The 22,770-nt window shown below is 54.1% G+C and overlaps 2 protein-coding genes across 2 annotated transcripts; one reads left to right on the top strand and one right to left on the bottom strand.

Moving 5' to 3' along the window:
* Positions 1–3,697: 3,697 nt before the first annotated feature.
* ZMAT5 (zinc finger matrin-type 5) lies at positions 3,698–20,001 on the bottom strand. Its single transcript, XM_008501503.2, is given in 7 exon segments — positions 3,698–3,942; positions 7,752–7,783; positions 7,785–7,864; positions 13,763–13,843; positions 14,039–14,101; positions 15,692–15,918; positions 19,915–20,001. Coding segments are annotated over 6 exon segments (513 nt in total). The 5' UTR covers positions 15,819–15,918; positions 19,915–20,001; the 3' UTR covers positions 3,698–3,812.
* A 95-nt stretch (positions 20,002–20,096) lies between these two features.
* LOC103535450 (cytochrome b-c1 complex subunit 9) lies at positions 20,097–22,208 on the top strand. Its single transcript, XM_008501504.2, has 2 exons — positions 20,097–20,276; positions 21,957–22,208. Exons 1-2 carry the CDS (start codon positions 20,139–20,141, stop codon positions 21,999–22,001), a joined length of 183 nt encoding a protein of 60 aa, XP_008499726.1. The 5' UTR covers positions 20,097–20,138; the 3' UTR covers positions 22,002–22,208.
* The last annotated feature ends 562 nt before the right edge of the window (positions 22,209–22,770 follow it).

Here is a 22,770-nt window from a genome sequence, read left to right as displayed (position 1 = left end):
AGCTTTTTAAAGCTGCTCAATTATTTTTGCTGGCAGATGAGGGGGACAGACACACACAGCTTCCTGCAGGCAGGTTTGGAGATGGCAGCTCTGGGTTTGGGGAGCAGCTGGGCATCCAAGCCCCTCTCCCCATTCCCACCTCTGCTGCAGCAGGGGATGGCTCATTGCAGCTGCTGCCAGACAGCGAGGCTGCTCCTCTGTAATTTAATTAAATGCTTGGTAGGAAAGGGTAAAAAAAAAATAATAAATCTGCCTATGTGAGAGCTGCAGGGGGGTGAGGGAAGGTGCTGGGAGATGGGAGGTGGAAGGACCCTGGGTGGGTCCCCACCTGACAGAGCAAAAGGGAAAACAGAGGGGTTGGAGGGCTGAGAGAGCCCTGGGAAGGGCTTGGGATGGGAAGGGAAGAATGGAGTGAAGGTTATTGCTCTCTCTGGTACTGCAGGAACAGATACATTCCTGTTCCCTCTCCTTATCCCTGTCCCATCCTTATCCTCATCTCTATCCCCATCCCTGTCCCCATTCCTGTCCTTGTTTCCACCCCTGTTGCCACCTCTGTCCTGTATCCATCCCTGTCCCCAGTCCTGCCCTATCCTCACTCATATCCCCATCCCAATTTCCATTCATTCCCATCCTCATCCCTGTCCTCACCCTTGTCCTCATCTCCCCATCCCCATCCTCTCCCTGTCTCCCCCCTCCTCTCCCAGCAAGAGCTGCCAGAGGACGGGGGGCAGAGCCCGGGGGGGGCAGTGCCTTGGCAGGGCCCCAGGAGCTGCTCATTTCCCTAAAAGCTTCCCGATAAATTACTCCTCTTCTTGCTCTAGAAAAGGCACTTTGGCTCCTACCGTCACAGCTCCTCGCTGACACCAAGGGACCTGTTGGGACGCTGAGCCCCATCCCTGGAGCATCCTTTGGTACCAGCTGGGCGGTGGGAGCAGGGAAGGAGTTGGGTGCCCCGTCCTGCTCTGAAATTCAGCAATCAGCCCTTTCCCCAGCCCTGGTGGTGACACACGACATTTCACTTGTCCCCCTCCCCGATAGCGGTGAAATGAACATAAAAAGCTGGATGCATCCATAAAAAGCTATGAGGTCCCGGTTCCTGCAGCTCCCCGGGGGTTCCGCACCTCGGTGAACACACAGCCCCCTGCGAGCACCGCTCAGCTCTGCCCCCGACAGCGGACACCGCGGGAGCTTTAGCAGAGAAACCCAAATTTAATTCCCCTCCTGGCCAGCCCCTCTCTGTTGGGTGCTGGGCTCCCAATTCCTGCTCTTGGCTTTCCTGGGAGTTTGGGCATCACGAGCAGGTCGTGTCTTTGGGAAGAGCCAAGGAGGGGCCGAGGCTGTGCTTCTACACCCACCCCACCCCACGGTCATTTCCAGGCGGGTTTGGTGGCTCAGGCAGCGGTTTGGGTCCCCACCAAATTCAGGTTGGAGCTGGGGAGCGGGTTCGGAGCCGCGACGATCCTGGGTGTTGGAGGAAAGGAACATCTGGATCTGCCACCCTCCAAAACCAGCTGGAGCAGGGCTGGGACCCGGGGGCTGCTGGAAATACGTCCTCAAACCCCAGGGAGGAGCGGCCAAAGGTTTTTTTCAGCTGCTTGGGGTCTGAGCCGCTGTCCTCGAAACGTCGGTGGCAGAGCCGGGAGCGCCCGGGCTCTGATTTTGCCTCTGCCCGCAGCGGTGGCCTCGTTAGGAAAGTGTCTGCTGCCACTGCCACCACTCCGCAGCCTAGCACCAAAGCCCTTTGTCACCCTTTGAAGGCAGGGGAGCGGCGAGGGGGGGTAGGAGGGGGAGGTGCGATGAGACCCCGGGTCCCCCAGGGCTCTCCCTTTGCGCGGTGGGGACGCAGATCAAAGCCAAAGCTGCTCCTGCCCCGCTGAGAGCACAGCCCCGCAGCTCCCACCCCAAAGAGCCCACCCCCACCCTGGGCTTGGGGCTTCCCCCTTTTGGCCTCCTGCAGGCAGGGCAGGGGAGGAGGTTTTCCCCCAGATGGGTACCACTTGGGTGCTCTTGGTGACCCCTGCGAGGATGGGACACGGGTCTGATGCTGATGCATCCTCTGAGCCCAAGACCTGGGGTCCCCACTCTCCACAGACCCCCAGGCACAGGGCGCAGCACCCGGAATCACCACATCCTGCTGGCTGGAAAAGACCTTTAGGATCACCCAAGTCCAACCATGAACCCAGCTCTGCCCAGCCCAGCACCTTCGTGCTCTGTCCCTCAGCACCACATCTCCAGGGCTTTGAAGCCCCTCCAGGGATGGGGATTCAACCCCCTCCCCAGGCAGTGTTTCATGACCCTGTCAGTGAAGAAGTTTCTCCTCAGCTCCAATCTAAACCTCCCCTGGCACAACTTGAGGCTGTTTCCTCTTGTCCCATCCCTTGTTCCTTGGGAGCAGAGCCCGACACCCCCTGGCTCCAACCTCCTCTCAGGGGGTTGCAGAGAGCCAGAAGGTCTCCCCTCAGCCTCCTCTGCTCCAGGATCAACACCCCAGCTCCCTCAGCTGCTCCTCACAACTTCTCCAGCCCCTTCTCCATGTTCTCCATCCCCTCCTCCTTGCTTTCCAGACCTTCTCCTTGTGCTCCAGACCCTTCCCCAGCTCCATTCCCTTCTCTGGACACACTCCAACCCCTCAATGTCCTTCTGCTCCTGAGGAGCCCTGAAATGACCCCAGGACTGGAGATGCAGCCTCCCCAGCACCCAGTACAGGGGGATGATCCCTGCCCTGCTCCTGGTGGCCACACCAGTGCTGACATACCCCAGTATGCTGGTGGCCTTCTTTGGCCACTTGGGCACCTGGGAAGGATAAAAACACCCTGGAGTTTGGCTTGAAGCTCACCCCAGCTCCAGCACGCCTGGGTTCTGTGCTGCAGCAGGACTCAGCCCCTCTGTGGTCACATCCATGCTTGTGTCCCAGCCGTTGTCCCAGGATGGGATGTGGGGTCCCCACATCCATCTGCCCACACCACCTGTGAGGCAGGAGCTCTGCCCCCAGAGCCAGCACCATCCAGGCAAGGTTTGGCTGCAGGCACTGGCTCCTGCCCCAGCTCTTCATGAATCTGGAGCCACCACAGCCTCATGGCAGCCAAACCTGAAATGCACTGGCAGGAGGTGCAGCCATCCTGGACAGACCTGCCACAGGAGAGCTGCTTTCCCAGGACACTGCTGGCTGGGATCCCCCACACTCCTGGTAGCTCTGTGGTAACACTGAGCACTCCCCAGGGGACCATCTTCCCCTTCCCAGTCAGCTCCCTGAGCAGGGAGTGACCCACAGAGGGGTTTGCCCCACTGGTTGCTTTATTTGTTAGAGAAGGAGAAACCTCAGGGTATTTTTTTCCTCCTTGCTTCTCTGGGAGCAGGAACAGAAGGTTTACAGGAGCTCCCCAAGCTCTTCATTAAGCACCTGAACCACAGCAGTTTTGCATGCTGAATTTAACAGAAACAAACATAAGTCATAACCACCAGAGGAAATATTAAATATCAGTGTTAAAAGCCTTCAGGTTAGAGCTTCTGGCCTGGAGTAGGGCAGGGCTGGGCTGAGAGCAGACAGCAGCAGTGGTCCAAGGGGACAGATCCTGCCCAGGTTTTGTGGGCTGGAGCTCAGATCCCTGTTCCAGTTCCAGGGAGACAACCACCCCTCTGGTTCAACCCACGGGAGGCTGCCAGGGGAGGAGGAACACAACATACACTGATTGCAAGGGAGGGGAGGAAAGCTTTTATTGATATAAAATACATATATAAATGATTCCATCCTGTTCTTAAAGCAGGTGAGGAAGAAGTCCACCTCCAGCAGAACTCCAGGGGGAGGGGGGAGCTCAGCCCCACTGCAGATTGGGGGGGACAGGCCACCCTCCTGGGGGGGGGGGCTGCAGGGATGGGGGAAGATCCTGCACTGGTGGCCAGCCTGGTGGGTACTGGAAGGGTGCTGGTTTCTCAGGGAGAGCACTGCAGAGGGGGGAGAAAGAAGAGGTTTCAGAAGCTGAGCATCCCTGAGCCCCCCTGCTAGCCCCCAAAAGAGGAGGGGTAATCGAGAAGCATATTCAGCCACCACCCCCCAATTCCAACAGCCTGTTAGGAGCACCAAGGAAAGGGGGAGAGTTTAGAGCCCCCCAGGGCTGGCAGGAGAGGTCAAGGTGCCGGGCATGGGGCTGGTCTCCTCCATCTGCACAGCTGAGAAGAACAAACCAAACCAGCAGATGTTTCTTCCCCAGCGGCCTGAATCCCAAGCCAGCTGTCTGATGCTTCCCAAAGGACAAGGACCCCTCAGAAACAGAGGAAGTGCCAAAGTGCTGGGGTGTTTTCACAGAAGCACCCTTCAGCAGAGGGGAACTGGCTGCCTCCTCCAGCCCCAGCCTGGGAAACACTTTGTCTTTGCCTCTCTCTCTGCAGTTTGCAAGCTGAGGCCACTGCAAACACACACACCCCCCCGAGTGAGGAAGTGCAAAAGCAAGGAGGATCTGGTCTCCAGCTCAGGAAAAGTGCTTAGCCAGGCTGGGTTTCAATTCGTGGGAACCATACCTTTCCCATTAATCCCTGAGTGCAGGAAACTCATTTGTTCTGTAGCACAAACCCTGACAGCAGCCTTCAGCTTCTCAGGCCTCTGCCACCGACCCTGATGGATCTTTTTAATTGTTATGCCAGAAGAAATCCAATCAAACCCTTTTATATAATGCTGGGGAGAGGCAGCACCCTCCCTCCCTTCCCCTCCCTCCCTCCAAGCATCGTGGCCCAAAGCCAACCCCAGGGGCTGAGTGCAGCTTTTCTAGGCAACCAACATCCAAAAAAAGTCATCTGCTCTACAGCTTAGCCCCTTGACAGGGACTCTTTTGAGCTGAGGATGAGCCAAGGATGGAGCCAAGCCCCTCTTGGGCAGGAATATTCTTTGCTGGGGCAGGCCCTGCAGCAGTGGTGGGAGAGGGGTGGTGGCCTAGGTACCAACGTGCTCTGTGAGAACTGAGCAACAGGGAGGGTTCCCTGGGTCCTCATGGGGTGTGAGTGCTATCAAAGGTCTTCCTACAGCTGGAGATTTGCTGCTGTCTAGCAAGAGTCAAGAATATTGCCCTGCTGAAGGCATTAATGGGAACCCTCTCCTCTAACCATGTCCATATTCATGAAACCAAGCAAAAAACTCAGGGTGGGGTGGAGAATGGATGGAGAGGCAGCCCTGAGGAGGAGGACTTGGGGGTGTTGGGTGAGGAGAAGCTCAACATAAGAGAGCAATGTGTGCTGGTAGCTCAGAAATCCCCCATATCCTGAGCTGCATCCCCACTGTGTGAGCAGCAGGGCCAGGGAGGGGATTGTCCCCCTCTGCTCCCCCCTGGGGAGACCCCCCTGGGGTAAATCTGGTCCAGCTCTGGGGTCCCCATCAGCAGAAGGACAGGGAGGTGTTGGACCCAGTCCAGAGGAGGCCCTGGAGCTGCTGGGAGGGCTGGAGCAGCTCTGCTCTGGAGCCAGGAGGAGAGAGTTGGGGGTGTTCAGCCTGGAGAAGAGAAGGGGAGACCTTAGAGCACCTTCCAGTGCCTGAAGGGGCTTCAGGAAAGCTGGGGAGGGACTTGGGACAAGGGCCTGGAGGGATAGGATGAGGGGGAAGGGTTTCCAGCTGCAAGAGGGGAGATGGAGAGGAGATGGGAGGGAGAAATTGTTTGGTGTGAGGGTGCTGAGCCCCTGGTTGCCCAGGTTGCCCAAGGAAGCTGTGGCTGCCCCATCCCTGGCAGTGCTGAAGGTTGGATGGGGCTTGGAGCACCCTGGGCTGGTGGGAGGTGTCCCTGCCCATGGCAGGGGTGGCACTGGATGAGCTTTAAGGTCCCTTCCCACCCAAACCAGTCTGGGGTTCCGTGATTCTATTACACCTGTGATATCTCAGCAGCTTTGATTCCTCAACCTCTTTCTGATGGAAATCAGGATGTGGGCTCCCCAGCAGTTAGGAAAGAAGAACACACTCATGTGCACTGCCAGACTCCATTTCCTCTGGAAATCAGGTTAAAATTCAGTCACACCCTGGGCAGAGCTCCACTACCAAAAGAAGGACACAAACTCCATTCAGCTCCACCCCAGCTCTCCAGAAAGCAACATCACAGCCTGACATTGAAAATCCTCATCAGGTGGAGGCTTCCAAATGAAGATTGGCCCCTGAAGCCCAGGCTGGGAGAGAGGCTGCAGCAATTTCAGGTAATTCTCCATCCATGGGGCTAATTGAGGTAACACTCAAAGATGGTGCTCAAGTTAAGAAATGGTTGCCACGTGGCCACTACTAGCCCAGCACAGTCTTTTCTTTGCACTGTGATGTATGTGGAGACTGAACCAGGCAGCACCTCCACCTGCCAGGTGTCCCCCCAGAAAGTCCTCAGCAGGGCAGAGAGAGGACCTGGGCTGCCTGGAGTTATCACAGCAAAATCTCCCATCACACTTCCAAGGACATATTCCAGCCCTGTTTTGAAATCCTTCCTACTCACTGCTGCCAGAGGAGGAGCTGAGTCTCCAGCATCTGAGTTTGGAGCTGACTGCCCTGGAGAGCATTTCCCTCCTGTTCTGTGCAGACTAATGGTCTTTCTTGACAGCAGCAGCCAGGCAAGGCAGCCCCTGGGCAGGTTATCATCCAAACCCACAAATTCCCCAATGCACCTGCCAGAGCTTCTGCCACATTGCAGGGACCCCGAGGGCTGGAGGAGGGAGAGGGAGCTCTTTGTCCTTAAAAGCATGTTGAGGAGGAACAGGGAGTCCCCAGGCACCAGGAGCACAGGGATCTGCCTACAGCAGCTTCTCTGGCAGACAACAAAACACACAGTTCCTCAGCAGGGCCAGGTTGGGGCTGGAGAGCATGAGGGGAGGAGAGAAATGACAGGAACAGGCATAGAGGGAGAGAAACTTTAAATAATTGGTGTTTAGTTCCTGCAACAGATGGTTTCAGGGCCTACAAGGGCAGGGAAGCTGGGTAGAAAGCCCTACAAATCCCAGGTCTTGTGTAGCTTTGGAGGCAGCAGGGAGCAAATAGTTTTGCAAGGCTGGAAATTGCTCTGGGTATGGTGATGGCCAACTTCTGGAAGGGACCATCTGCCCCAGGGGGAAGGGATTTGTGGACAAGATGGGGCAAAGTGAAGCATTTGGGGGGCAGGAAGGTGACAACTGCCAGTGAGCACCACTGCATGGCTCAGGGCAGCCAAGGTGATGGACGGAGTGAACAGGCAGCAACCAGTTCAGGCAAGCACCAGGAAAAAGCTCCTGCCCAGACCAAGCAGAGAGAGGACAGGAACAAACAGAAAAAGAACAAAAGAGAGATTTGGCACTAGCTCAAATGCCATCCAATTAAGTCTGCAGCAGTCAGGTGAGTGAGGAAGCAGCAGGCAACCAAGGCCTAATGAATGCCATGCGGAGGAGCTCAGCCCACCCTCTGGCTGGCAGGGACTGGCAGGGATGGGCTGGGATGGGCAGGGACTGGCAGAGATGGGCAGGCAGGGGATGGGGAAACTGTCACCAGATGTGACCAAGCGCCTGCCACAGCACTCTGGGCAGTAGTAACTCAGCACCCTGGCAGCACTGTCCTTCCCTGGGTCCATCTGCATGGCTGCAGCATGTGCTGAGGAACAGCATGGGCAGGATGAGGAGGAAATGGCAGCTTAGGGGGGTTGGGGAGTTGGGACTTGTGAGAAGCTGTGCCTTCTCCTGTCCTGCTCCTCCCTCCCAGGGGATCTCCCCCTGCAGAGCCTGCAGCAGAGGCAGCAGTCAGCCTTCACCTGGCTGCTCCCCAGGCACTGTACCTGTTGCTCTGAGCCATGCTCAATCTCTTTGCCTCTCTTCTCCAGCCAGTCCTCAATGGTGCCAGGTGGGACATCTGCTCCCTCCTGCCTCAGCTCCTTGGATCTCTGCTCCCCTGGTTGAGAGAGGAGAGACAGAGCTATCAGACACTGCAGTCCTTTCACTCCATTAACCCTGCTCATTACTCTGCACAGTTTCTCCTGGGGGGGAGTTAGCAGTCAGGCTGTGGTCCCTCCTCCTCCACTGCCATCTGATGCTTGGCCTCCCTGACTGCTGACAGCTCCAAGCCAGCCCAGGCTCTGAACAGAAGGGAGTCTGACATCTCCCTCACCCTCACCTGAAACATCCCCTCTGCTGGCCCTGAGCCCTCAGCCATGTCCAAAGCTGTGTCCCTCCAAGTGGCAGGAGGGACTCAGCCACCTCTGCCCAGCAAGGTGGCAGTGACAGGGACGTCACAGGGATGTCTGTCTGGATCGATGCGGGCTTGGCAGGCTGAGAAAGTCTGCCAGGTTCAGACACCCAACCAGGAGAGGGGATTTCAGAGATGCTGTCAGCTCTGCTTAAAGCACACAGTGCCTGATGTGTCCCCAGCCCCTGCAGAGCCCCATGCCCTGCTCAGCCCAGGTGCAGAACTGGAGCAGAGAATGGCGTGGGGAGGGGAACAAGTTCCTGCATTTCCTGATGGAAGTTAGGAGCTAGAGAGGAAGCCAGTGGGAAACCTCTGCTGTCTACCAACAGGCAGAGCAGCCTGAGGTCCTTGCAAGCTTTCAACCCCTCTGGCACCCCATCCTGCAGCTCTGCAGAAGGACACAGAGCCAGTGGGACAGCCCATCATCACCAGTCCCTCTCAGTGGGCAGAGGACCACAGCTGCCTCTCTCTCTTTGTCACCACCAAAGCAGGACAGTGGAGAAGAGGGCTGAGCAGGAGTCCTTGACATGACAAGACAGTCATGTCCCCAAGAGCATGTCAGGCAGCACAGGCCAAGGAGATGCTCTGAGCTCTGAGAGAAGCCAAGGTGATGCTTGGAAGCCAAATACTGCTGTAAATAAAAACGCAGCCAAGGCAGCTGCGTGTGTTCCCCCCTTGTCCTGCTCACCAAACCCTGTGGGGACAACCCTCAGGGGGGTTCTTGATCCTTTTTAGAGCTCAAGTCACCAGCAGTCCCAGCCTGGTGGCAGACACCTGCAGCTGTGCCCACCAGGAGCCCGCTCCACACCTCCCTGCCGTATGTCACACGTTTAAGGAAAATATTACAGGTTTCCAGACAGGGTGTGAAATTAATATTGCTTGGGCAGAGTGAAGGATCACTTCATCCTGGTGGTGGCAACCAATTCTTCATCTGCCTGTTGAATATTAATAAGGATGGCAGGAATGTGCTACACAATGAGCAGCCGGAGATGGATAATTTGTCATCTCCAGCCTTTTCAGCTGCTGCTGCTGCTGCTTAGGGGGTGAGGATGGACTGAGTGCCACCACAAAGACAGCCTGCTGTGGGTCTGATGTCGAGGTGCTGCTCTGCAACCTGGCAATAAGGACACGGCTGGAGACAGGATTGTCCCTGGGCAGCAAACTCCCTGCAGAGCCACCAAGGGTCAAGCAGGTGAGGGCACTGGGGAGGCAGGAACCTCAGTCTGGTGGGCTGGGAAGACTCAGGATGTAGGAATTGAACTCCCAGATTAGACTTCCCTGGCAACTTTGACCACAGTCACCTTATTTCCCCTTGGTTCAGGTTTCTCCATCTGTTCAGTGCCTGGGCAGATCCCACCTCAGCAAGGGGGCAAGCTTGAGAGGCTATGATGAGGCAAGGAAGAACATCACCTCTACCTACCATCAAGATTTTTTCATCCCACTCCAGAGTGGGATCCCACTCCACATCCCACCTCTGGACGCCCCAGATAACAGACCTAAAACTGCCAGACCAACCCTGTTTAGAGCAGGGACCTCAAGGAACCAGGAACCGGTGGAAGCCCATGGAGTCAGGCAACCACATCTCACTGCCCAGCAAAGCTCACTGGTTGCACTGGGATGACTCCAGGCTCACACTGGCCTAAAAGAGGCCCCAGAACTCTGGATTAGGGACATCCCTGTTCACACAGCTCCACAACTCACAGCTCCAAAGCACTCCAACCCTCCGGCTGAGGAACAGGCAGCATGTACGGCCAACTGTCCACCTCAATGTGTACCCATCAAGAAGGCAAACCTTTCATCTCAACTTCATCTGAAGCACACACATGCCATCCAGGAACCACCAAAACCACAGTGGGGTTGGCAACACCCCCTGAATGTCAGCAGGTATTCCAAGGTGTAGCTCTGAAACACAACTTCCAGCCCTTACACCTCATGCATGGCTGTGGAGCCAGCCAGACTGCAGCAGGTGTGAAGGTGCTTCCCCCTTCTTCTCACTGGGGTGTTTGCTTCAAAGTCTAATTACAGCTAATTAAAAGAGTGGCTGTAGCTATGAAATGCCTCTAACGATGCCAGAGCAGGAGTCCAGATTGATCTTCTCTCCCTGTGCAACTTTTAGCATCAGTTTTCATCTCACGTGAGACGCAACCACCAGCACCAAATGGGGCACCCAGCAGGGAGATTTATGTGTCACCCTTCAGCTCCCTCCTTGGGCAGGGAGATGTGGGGAGCCCAAACTCCTGCAGAGCACCCAAAGAGCAGCAGGCTGAGGCTGATGAAGCCCTGTGACACAAGCAGCTTCACAAGTTACCACCCCAAAGCCCAGCAAGCCACAGTCAGCTGCCAGAGCCCTCCTGCTCAGCACCGACTTCAGCTGCTTGACCATAGCCACCCCCGCCCAGCAGGGTCACTCATCTGCTTCCCACCACACAGATGGATTCCAAACACTCACTTACCCCATTCCCTCTCTCTCTCTTCACAATCCTGGCAAGCTGGAGCCCACCAGGGTCACTGGGGGAGGGGGGGGGGTCCAAGCCCCCAGCAGAAGTGGCGCGGATTAGCGGGAAGCCAGGAACTGGAAGCAAGAAGCTGGCAATGTGACAGTGACTTTTCCTGACATGACTGTTCTCAAAATGACAGCTGGGAAGTGTCTGGCTGATGAATGATACAGCAGATGTAGAAAGCTAAGGCTTTGATGCAGGAACAGCTGGAGAGATGTTTCCCTCCCTGCTGAAGGTGGGAACTGTTGCTCCTTGATGAGTGCATTCTGTGGGGTGCAGAAGTGCTGAAACCAAACTAGGGCACTCTCTGAGCTGTTACAGAACAGGAAATCATCCAGAAATTTTCTTCCCTAATCCACAAGACTTCACACAAACAGCAGGGTGAATCCCCTGCACTGAAAAGGCCAAATGTTGAGAACAATATTAGTTTTCCTTTGGCTGTAATAAAACTGTATCATTAGCAAGTGGAGCTCGCTGACACAGAGCTACCAACACCAAACACTTCCCAGGGATCCAGGCACAGGTTTAATATTTACATGACACAGAAAATCCATCAGGTTTTAAAAACAGTCAAAAAGGGCTTTTATGTGGTTGTCCATGGCTGCTGGACACGGATTAGTGGGCTACACCACCTCACCACAGGATTCCTTCACATCTTTTCCTGAAGCATCTGCCCCTGCACAAGGGGAGCCAGAGGTTCAGCAGCTCCTCTGCTTCCATGTCCCAAAGCTGAGGAAAGTGGAATTCAGCAGCACCGTGGATCCACCACCAGACCCACCCCAGCAGAGGCAGTGTGGCCACACCCAGCTCAGTCATAGAATCATGACATTTTGGGTTGGAAGGGACCTTTAAGTCCATCCAGGTCCAAGCCCCTTGCCATGGGCAAGGACACCTCCCACCAGCTCAGGATGCTCAGAGCCCTCTCCAGCCTGGCCTTAAAAACTTCCAGGGATGGATGGGGCTTCCACCACCTCTCTGGGCAAGCTGGGCCAGGGGCTCAGCACCCTCCTGGGGAAAAACTTCTTCCTCACATCCAATCCGAATCTCCCCTCCTCTAGTTTGAATCCATCCCCCCACGTCCTATCACACCCTGACATCCTAAAAAGTCCCTCCCCAGCTTTCCTGTAGCCCCTTCAGACACTGGAAGGTCACAATGAGGTCTCCTGGGAGCCTTCTCCTCTCCAGACCGAACAACCCCAACTCTCCCAGTCTGTCCCCATAGCAGAGCTGCTCCAGCTCTCTGAGCATCCTCATGCTACTTCTCTGGACACACTCCAGCCTCTCCTGAAACACCTCCAGGGATGGTGACTCCACCACTTCCCTGGGCACTCCATCCCAATGTCTGATCACCCTTTTTGTGAGGAAATGCTTTCTGAGATCCAACCTAAACCTCCCCTGGAGCAGCTTCCGGCCATGCCCCCTCTTCTCCACCAAGTCCTGCTGAGCTCTTTCCTCCACAAAGCTCTCTCTGGGATCAAGTGATCACATTTAGAGGTCCATGAGCTGCTTAACCCCCTTGCTCAGCAGCTCACAGGGGCTTTCCAAGGAGCAGCAGCACCAGAGAGGCCAGCAGGACTGAACCCTGCAGTGTCAGAGCACCCTGCCCATCACTCCTTCCAGTCTAATTGCTTAATTAAATGTTGGACTTGGTAATACAAATGCAAGGCTTCCAAGTAAGCTCCCAGGAATCAGCTCTCACCTTAGCCAATTCCCCACTTACACCTGACCCATTTGACACCAATCAATATTCAATAACAAGTGTAATTGGCAAAGAACCCTGTCTGGGTGGAGGGGAGCTTGCCAGCCTATCTGGAGCTTTGCTCTGAGGAGCACTCACCTCCCTGGCAATAAACAACCTGCACTGCCTGGAAATGGCACAGGTTGACATCCCATGTCACCTCTTGGGAGACTAGCACTTAAATCTTCAGCAGAAAAGGGTTGGGGAGAAGTTCTGGGCTAGTAGTGGGGAAAAGGAGAGAGACAGCTCCAAAATCTGCTGAGTGGAGCAGGGTGAGGTGGGTGACTGCCAGCCTTGCTCAGTCCCCTCAGAGTCACCTTGGGGACATGCAGACTGACTCAGCAATGGTGAGGGCTGGAAAAGCTCTGTTGTGCCTCCCTCCTGCTCTCCCAGAGTCACCAGAGCCCTGCCTCTCCCAGTCCCACCCTTCCTTCCCCAAATCCTATTCCTGCCTCCTCAAATCTGAGCCCTGCCTCTCCCAATCCCACCCCTCAAAGGCTCAGCATGGTGAGAGTGCTCCAGGGCTGCCAGGCTCTCAGCTCACACCCCTGACCACCCCAAGCTGTCAAAACCTCCTGGCTGCCACCAGTTCAGATGGGAAAGCTCTGAGGACACTGGGAATTCAGGAAGAGGCAGACCACACACACCCCCCAAGTCTCATACCTGACAAGCACATACACACACACTTCCAACCTTTAAGCCTGTTTTCCCCAGACTATTGGTAAATCATAGAATCATGGAATTCTGGAATCATTAAGGTTGGAAAAGACCTCCAAGATCATCAAGTCCAATCATCAACCCAGCCCCAACAGCCAACTAAACCATGGCCTCAGATGCTACATCCACACATTTTCTCCAGGGATGGGGACTCCACCACAGCCCTGGGCAAAGCAACTGCTCTGGGGGCTCACAGTAGGGCAGCAGTTGGTAGTCATCCTCTGCCCACACCTCAGTTCCACCCAAAGCCACCTGAAAAGTTGGCTGTCTCTTCCCAAGAGTGGAAGCAGCAGTTCCCTGGTAATAGGAGAGGGGTGTGGGATAATCCAATCCATAAATTCAAGGGGAAGTGATGTACCAGTGCCCTCTGCTGCTTGCATTTTTTATTCCCTGACTGAAGGAAACCCCAAGGGCTCAGAAATCACCCTCTCTGCTTCAGATGCTTGCTGCTAAGCAGTAACAGCATTGCTCAAGTCCAGGCTTGTGCCTGTGCCAGCAGATGAAGAGCAGAAAGCACAGGAAGGACTGCAGCACTTGCTGCAGACCTGCTGAGAGGCAAGGAGGAGGCACCCAGGCTCAGCTCACAGCATCCAGGCCATCCACCCCTTCTCAGACCCCCCTCCCCAGCCATTCTCTGGTTGGAGGACTCACCTTGCACCTGGGCACTCAGCTTCTCCAGATCCTGCTCAGTCATGTGGGAAAACCTGCAGTTGGACCCAAAATCACACTGTCCTGGAAGAAAAGCCATGACATCCCCTGAGAGCCCTCCCTTGTGCATGCAAACCCCAGCTCCACCAAACCTCCCCAAGCCCTTCACTCCCTCTGAGACAAAACCCACACCACCAGGACACTCCAGAGCAGCCTGGGGCTGACTGCTGAAGGAGCTGCTGGAGCTCAGGGAGTTATTTCTGCCTCAAAAGACCTTACCTGTTTGCAGAAACTTCCGACAAGGTTTCTTGGTTTGTTCCTCTTGCAGGATAGCAGCAGCATCTGGGGGAGACAAAGGAGAAGACAGAGTCAAGATCTCATGCAGAGCAACCCCCCAGGGCTCCAAACAAGACAGCTGCCTCCTGGGGGAGCACTTTACATGACAACCAGGAACTTAAGCTACGAGTAAAGTGAGAGTTTGCACTCCTGGCTTCAGCTTTTCACTGGTGTGGCTTTCTGTTTCATGGTTTCTTCCCATGCCAGCATGGGGAAATCAGTGTGACAGAAGAGCAAGGACTCTGCAGCACTTGTGTGCAGCAGAGGAAGACCAAGCAGACCCAGAAAGCTCTCTCTCTCTCTCAAAAAAAAAAAAAAAAAAAAAAAAATAATAATAATAATTAAAAAAAAAAAAAAAAAAAAAAAAAAAAAAAAAAAAAAAAAAGCTGTGTGAGGCCTCACACAATCTCCAGTGGACAGCACTGAAATGGTCCTTCATCTCCCAGGGACATCCTGAGGAAAATGAGCCCCAGAGCTACAGCAGCTCCCACAGACTGAGGAAACACTTGCATTGTCTAGAGATAAGAGGATAAGGACCCCCTAACCAGGGATGGGATGAGGAATTCTGTCAACCACGGGGAAACCAAGGGTTGTAGCCTGGTGAGAAGATGAGTGCTGGGTAATGCTCCTCACCAGCACTGATCCAGCTGTGCTGGGGCTCTTGGTCCTCCACTTTTGGCCATTACACAGAACCTCTCCAAGATCCAAGAACTGCCCAGAGCTCTGCAGCCTCTTCCTCACCTTGCTTCCCAGGAGATAAGCACTGCCTGCAACTCCTGGTCCTGAGGAACCATACAGGCAACGGTTTCATAAGCAGTTTAGCCCAAACTGTGCCTTTGCCACTGCCAAAACAAAGCTCTGCTCCCTGTCACAGGGACAGAGGGACAGACATTCCCCCTATGTTCCTCAGGCTGGCACTAAGACACAGGGAACTGCCTGGTGAGCTGGGTCAGAGCACTGAGCTGAATGAGAAGAGTCCTGGTAAACAATCAGAGGTCATGGCCTCTCCTCCATCATGTCCTGACACCACCTCCAGCCCCTCTGCCAATGCCCCAGTGCCCCTACCTCTCCTCCTCACCCCCGTTGCCCAGTGGGGCTCGATCACATCAGTGCTTTGAGCTGCTCCCCAGCCCTTTCACCCTGCTGGGATCTCCAGCAGTGGTTACATCCTCAGCCTCTCCCTCCCTGTGTGTGCTTCACCCCTGGGGATGGCTCCCTCCAGCTTCCTCCACACACACATTTATATTCTTCCCTCCTCACAGCTCAGCTCTGCCTGGCAGAAGGCACCTCCCTCACCTTCAGAAGCTGCAACTCATTTTGTTCTATCTCAGGTTTGGTCCTGATGCCAGGAGAGTGTCCTCAGACACAACCTCCCTATCTGTCACCTCATCTCAAGTCCCCCTCCCACACCCAGACACCCCAGAGGTTCTGCCTCTGCCTGACAGCAGCAGTCTCAACTCCACAATTCACTGGCACAGACAACCTGAGATGTAAATCACCAGTGCTGATTTACTGTAGCTATTTCCCCCCCCTCATCACTCACCCATCACCTCCCCAGTCCCAGCCAGGCAGCAGCAGACAGTTGGCAGCACCCACCTCGGAATAAGTCGTACCAGAGCCTCTTAGCCCTGAGATGCTGCACTCCATTGAGGTGTTTCTTTCTGTTGTGAAGGTTGTCCTGAAAGGACCTGTCACAGTAGTCACAGAAGTATCTTTTCCCCATCTCTCTCCTGGCAGAGCAGCATCAGGACAGCCTGGGAACCATCAGACAGCTCCTTGGTGCCCCCCTGCTCTGGGGATAGAGGAGCCAGGATTTACAGGACCTGCTTCCAAAGGAGAGGAAACTCAAATCATTTGGGGTTGGCAGACAGAGGAAGAGGTGAGACCCAGCAGTGTAAATCCTTGTCCACCAGAGACTGGCAAGGCAGCAGCTGTTGTGTGTCCATGGCTTGGATCTGCACTTCTGACCTCCAGTGCCCAAAGCCACAATTTCTCTGCAAAAGAACTCTCCTTCCTGCAAAGCAGAGCCCCCAGAGAGCCAACAGCTCTCAGCCACCACCTGCACCAGGGAAGGTGCCACAGGAACCAGAGTGCAAACAGGAGGAGCTACAGGACCATGCCACAGCCTCCACCTGGGCTTCAACCCCAGAGCACAACCTCCACAAGCTGCCACACAAGAGGATGGAAAATCCCCCATGTCCACCCCTGCAAGGTAAGGAAGAATTCCAGCTGCTCCTCAAAGAAGGCAAACCAGCAGGAAGCTGCACTGCAAGCAAAAAACCACTTTTTTTGGTTCACTCAATCATCCCTGTACACCAAGGAGTGCTCTCCTCCTCCTTCCCAGCTTCCAGCAGCACAGAACTAAGGCCACGACAGCCTGGAGGAAAGAAACCCAGCTCCATGGCCACTCCAAGCAGGGTGGAGATGCCCAGTTCTTCTCCTCCCATGGGGAAGAGGGGCTTAGAGCACCTGGATCACACATCTGGAGACTCTGTGGTGGAGCACGGAGAAGCAACAAGGACAGGATTTGGGTGCTCTCTGGGCCTGGAACCACCAGGACAGACGGGGTGTGGGGTTACCTGCAGCCCTGTCCCCACTGGTTGTCCTTGCTGGTGGCACACCAGACCCACTGAAGGAGCTGGAAGTTCTCTCCTGAATGATCTAAAGGTACCTGATAAATGCCAGAGATGGATGGGCTGGGAGATAAACTCCAGCAGCAATTCTCCAGTTTTTTGACACCTTGATAGCCAAATGCGTTTTAAAAAATGGCACAGAGCAGCACAAGGAATTCAGATTGTGTAAATAAACCTGGCTCAGAATCCATCACTGCCTCCCTAATGATTCCTCAGAACCAGGAGGAAGAGCAGCATCAACAGGCAGTCCCTCAGACCCCAGCATGCTGAGCCAAAGCAGCTCTGCCAAGCCTTGCCAGCCAGCCCAGCACCTCTGCCCAATTCCCTTCCCTTCCCCTACCCCAGAGCTGCTGCTTCTATCCCCAAATCCCTGGGAATCTCTCAGGCCTCCCATCACACAATAAATAAAATAATTGAAATAAATAAAATGTAAAACAATAATAAAAATAAAATAAATTAAACATGGTCCCCTCTGTCACACAGTGGAAAGATCTTTTTTTTTTTTTTTTTTTTTTTTTTTGAGCTGGCTTGCAAACCTTCATACTTAAGGTAAAATCATGGAATGATTTGGGTGGGAAGGGACCTCAAAGCCCCCCCAGTGCCACCCTTGCCATGGGCAGGGACACCTCCCACCAGCCCAGGCTGCTCCAAGCCCCATCCAACCTTCAACACGGCCAGGGATGGGGCAGCCACAGCTTCTGGGGGCAAACAATTTCCCCAGACAATTTCTTCTTAATGTCCAACCTAAAGCTCCTCTCTTCAAGTTTTAAACCATTAAAATGTTCAGAGAAGCAACTGAAATTGAAATCTCTTCATTTTAAGGTCTTTTTCCTTGCTTGCCACCTCTCCTTGGGGTGACTGCCAACTGCTTCACCCAGAAACCCAGCCCCAGCTGCTGGGTCAGCTGAGGAGTGACAGCTCTGAGGTTGTCCCACTCCATGGATGTGGAGTCACCATTGCCCCTCATCCCAGATCTCTGGGGCTGCTGGAATCCAGAGGGAAGGCTCCTACCCTGGGTACCCACTGGCAGGCTCTGCTCTGAGTTATTTAAGGATTGAAAAATCCTTCTGCCATGCTGTCCCAAAGTTTCTGGGAAGATAAAAGCTCCCTGCTTCAGCTCCTGCTCTCCAGCTCTGCAGACGAGGCTGCTCTGACGAGGGAAAAACAAATGAATCCCACACCAGTTCCCAGAGATCTCACTGGGAATTCTGCCTGCAGAAGCCCAGCAGCTGCCAGCCTTTGAAATCCTATTTCAAACTTTTCCTTTCATCACCCTGACAGCAATAATTGCAGCAGCTCCTTCCCCAACCAGGATGGCAGAAAGCAAACTCCAGCAGATTTTTCAGTCACCTCATAGCCTGGAGGTGCCAGCTCCCAAATTCTCCTACAATTCCCAGAGAAGTGGAAGAATTGAAAGAATAAAACAAAATAAAAACCCCACAAACAATGAGAGGAGCACTAGAACCTTGCAGAGATCACTTCTTCCAAGGATGGCACTGAACACTTAGCTCCATCTTTTTAAGGATTCAGGATTATCCTGGCTGGATCCTGACAAATCTGCAGCACCAGAGCTTCGTGCCCAACTGCTGCTGACCCATTTCCATCTCCCCCAATGGCTCCAGCAGTCAACAAAGAGCATTATTCAGCTGAAAACAGGGATGTTTGCTAATTAAATCCAGTCATTAAGAAATAAAGTAAATGGAGCTGCTTCAGAAAGAACTGCTTCAGCTTGCCCATTTCCTCTGAACATTTCCAGACCCCAATTAGGCTCAGGTGATCAGCCCTCTGGACCCACAGTGCAGCCACAACCTCAGGCAGGCTTTGGACCAGCTTAAAAATGTGTTTCTGCATAAAAAAGAAACCACCACAGGTCTTGTGGCTCAATGCTTTAAAGTATTAACTCCAAAATCCTCCCCTGGAAGCCTCTTGGAGCATAAGCAGTGAGAATGTCCCAAGACCCTTCACAGGAATCTCCCTCCTCCAGGTGAGGTGTTTGGTGAAATTCCAGGCAGAGGCTCACATCTCACATCTCACATTTTCCTTTTTGTCCTTGCTGCCCAAACACCCAACACTCTCCTCGACTGACTGCAAATTTATTTTGGACTCTCCCAGGGTCTTTTCACCCCCAAGATGTGGGCAGAGGGAAGAAGGTGACTCCTGGGCAGCTGCCTGAGTTTTTTCTCCCCACTGAGGATTGCTGCTGGGGGGGGGGCTTGACCTCAATTTCCCACTTTCCCATCACCCAAGCTTGGTGGCTTGTTTTGGCCACTTTGGGTACCCAGAGAGCTGTGAAGTGAATTAAATCCAAGCATTGAGCTCAGGACACTCAGCTGCCAATTTTCCACGTGCTCCTTAGCTCTGTAGGAGCAATACAAATGCTGCAGGACTTAGCAGTGACCAAGGGACACTCTTCAAGCCCTTCAGCTGTGACACAAACCCCAGACAGCCCCCCAGGAAATTCTGGGAAATAATAATGGAGTTTTCCAAAGGTGCTCACACTCCACCAAGGAGCTGCCAGCACAAGGAGAGGCTCTGCCTTACCCCAAAAATCCCCCAGGAGCTCCAGGGAACCAAACAGAAAGAAATGAAGAGGAAAAACCACACACGGCCAAACCAGAAACATCCCTGACCCCAATGTCCTCCTCCCTGATGTCCCCAATGTCCCCATCACCAACCTCCTGGTCCCCAAAGTCACCAAGGTCCCTATCCCCAGCGTCCCAAATGTCCCCAATGTCCCTCTCCCCAGTGCCACAAACACCCCCAATGTCCCTGTCCCCGTGTCCCTCAGGGCTGTCACATCCCTGTCCCGAAGATCCAGAATGTCCCCAACGTCCCCATTCCTAATGCCCCTCAGGGCTGTCCCCTCCCTGGCCCCAGTATCCCCAATGTCCCCACAATCCCTGTCCCAATGTCCCCAGTGTCCCCATCCCCAATGCCCCTCAGGGATGAAACATTCCTGTCCCCCATGTCCCCATTCCTAACGCCCCTCAGGGCTGTCCCATCCCTGTCCCCCAGATCCCCAAGATCCCCAAGATCCCCAGTGTCCCCAGTGTCCCCAGTGTCCTCAGCCCCAGCCCCCCCCCCAGGCCTGTCACCCGCCTGTCCCCAATACCCCAAATGTCCCCAACCTCCTTGTTGGGGCGGAGGGCCCCATCCTGCTCATCAGGAAGTCCAGGAGGGACTCACCTTATTTCGTCGAAGGCTTTTAACAAACATTAAAGCTCCGGTTTCGGCTCCAATCCCCCCCGCGCTCGACTGCACTCACCTCAGCACTAGGCCGCGCCTACACCTCCCAGAAGCCCCCGCGGCGCAAACAACACCCAGAAGCCGGCGGCGCGGGGGCTTCTGGGTGTTGTAGGCACCGCCCGCCCGCCATCGCCCTCGGCGCATGCGCAGAACGCAGAGGCAAGATGGCGCTCCGGCAGGTCTATAGCTCCCTGTTCCGCCGCACCTCCACTTTTGCCCTCACCATCGTCTTGGGGGCCGTCGTTTTCGAGCGGGCCTTCGACCAAGGAGCCGACGCCCTCTTCGAGCACCTCAACGAAGGGGTAAGAGGGGAAAAAAGGCGGGGTAGCCCCTCCAAACCCTCCATCCCCGGGTTTGAAGGTCAGGTAGGCCTTGAGGCCTTGAGGTGTCACCGGTTCCCCTGAGCCCCTGAGGGGGATTTGGCTTCCTGGATTAACCCAGGAAGATCGCAGCCTTCTGGGGGATCTCCCGGGAGGATTGGGGAGGGTCGTGGCCTTGGGAATGCGGCCTGAAAATATGCCCAGGGGGCATGAGGGAATGGGGAGAAAAAGGGATGCGATGAACGTGGTGATTCACGGGTCTTGAAGCATCAGGTTACTGAGGGGTAACGTGTACTTGAGGAATGCATGCAGGAGCAAATAGGGTGCTTACAAATGCAGATTTTGAAGACACACAGCACCGAGCTTCAGTTTAAATATTGATTTCCCAATCTTACAGCCAATTAAGATGCGTGTAAAAAAGCTTGGGTTTTTTTTAACTATGTGTGTATCTATAAATAGGTTGCTAATTGTGTGTCCTGAAACACAGGGTCTTGTCCCAGTTGCATGGTCTGAAGCTTTTCTGATAACTTTTCCTTCTTTGCTTTTGCTGAGTTCCATGGGGAAGAGGGATTGGAAGGGGTGCAGAAAGGTTGGAGCTTGCTTTGGATTCTGGAATCTTCTTCCCCTTTAGCTGGAGGGGCAGATGAGTGCTGCTTAAACCTGCAGGGTTTGTGTCACGACAGAAGAGTCCCGAGTGTGAACATGAGATCACAAAATCATTCAGAACGGAAAAAAAAACCCCACAAACCCACTCTGATCATCAAGAGGTGGATCAGGGCTCCTTGTGCTTCAAAGCCACCACCACCCCCTGTCCCTCAGCACCACATCTCCAGGGCTTGGAAACCCCTCCAGGGGTGATGGGGACTGCCCTGGGCAGCCAGGCCCTGCCAGCCCTTTCCAGGGAGAAATGGTTCCTAATATCCAATCTAAGCCTTCCCTGGGCAACTTGGGGCTGTTCCCTCTTGTCCTGTCACTTGTTTCTTGGGGGCAGAGACCCCCTTCCCCCAAAATAAAAATCCCTCTGTGTGCTGCAGTGTCCTTGTCCCTGTGCCCGGGGTCTCTGGGAGCACTCAGGGCACAGTTTCACAGCTCTCCAGGTTACCTGCATGGCTCTGATGTTGGACAGAGCCTTCCCTGGTGGTGCCACATCTGCTCTTTGGGCCTTCTGAACCAGGTCAGGAAAGAGCTGGAAACTGATCCCACACGGAGCTCTGAGCAGAGCTGAGTGAGCTGAGGGAACACAGCAAGAGCAAGACCAGGGACCTTGGCTCCTCCTTTTTAGCAGCAGTCATTTCTTAAAACCTGCTGTAAATTCACACCTGAACTTCAGCTTGCCCCTCAACTCCTTGTTCTAGCATTAATTGTAGCACTATTTTATTTGTGTGTGTGTGTGTGTGTTAGTATTTCCTCAACCAATATCAGAAAATGAAATTATTGGGAAATTATGAAAAAAATCATATCAATTTCATTGCCTACCCCAAACAGCACAGGTCAGCACATGCCCTGCCTGTCTCCAGTGCTTCCCTTGCTCCTGATTGTGCCCCCAAATCATAGAATCATAGAATCATAGAATTGGCTGGGTTGGAAGGGACCTCAGAGATCATCGAGTCCAATCTCAGGAATCTTAACCATTTGTGGTTGGTTTGTGTGCTCTACCTCCAGAAACTGTGGAAACACATCAAGCACAAATATGAGAGCAGTGACTGAGACACTCAGCAGCAGGACCCATCCCGGGGTGGCAAAGGACACTGCAGAGAAGGATTCAGCCTCCTGAACCTGACTCTAGGAAAATGGAAACAAATTCCTGAACCAGATTATATCAGCCACCTACTGATATGCTGGAAACCAAGATGGACTCAAACTGCTGTTTTCAAACCTACTGTGTAAAAATAAAAAAACTTTCTTGGTCTGTGTCTCCTGTGTTCACCTGATTGATCCTTTGGCCTTCCTGTAACTTCTCCTTAGCTAGGAGATGGGGAATGCCCAAGTACTCCTTTGAGTCAAGACACTAAGAAATCCAAGTGTCCTAAAAATGGTTTGAAAGGCTTGAAAGCATTTCTAGAGCTGCTTGCTGGTGCTCCCCTGGGCTTCTTCCTAATGAGAGCCTCTCTAATGAGGAGCTCTCTGCTTTCTTCAAGTCCTGTTCACAGGAAAGTGACTCCAACATTCCCTATGCCTTGGCTCTGCCCAGAGCCTTCCCCCCTCTGCCTGCTGTCAGCATCCAGCAGCTGAAGGGCAGAGGGGAAGGAGAAACTCTCAGGAGCTTCCAGCCCCAGGGCCATTCCAGGCACCTTCCCTCCTGAGGAAGGGCTGTGCCAGGCACTGCTGGGGCAATGATTCAGGAGGGGAAGGTCTGGATGAGTTACTCCTGATCTTCCCCTGTTCACTCTCTTCCCCCTCCCCCCTCACTGTATTTTCATGAGAAAGGAGGAATTTTAGCAGCACAGCAAGTGAGAGTCACTGCTTAATGCAAGAA

This window comes from Calypte anna, chromosome 15 (assembly GCF_003957555.1).
Source record: "Calypte anna isolate BGI_N300 chromosome 15, bCalAnn1_v1.p, whole genome shotgun sequence".
Lineage (NCBI taxonomy): Eukaryota > Metazoa > Chordata > Aves > Apodiformes > Trochilidae > Calypte > Calypte anna.
The sequence above is the reverse complement of the archived record's forward strand: the minus strand, read 5'-3'. Positions and strand labels throughout refer to the sequence as shown.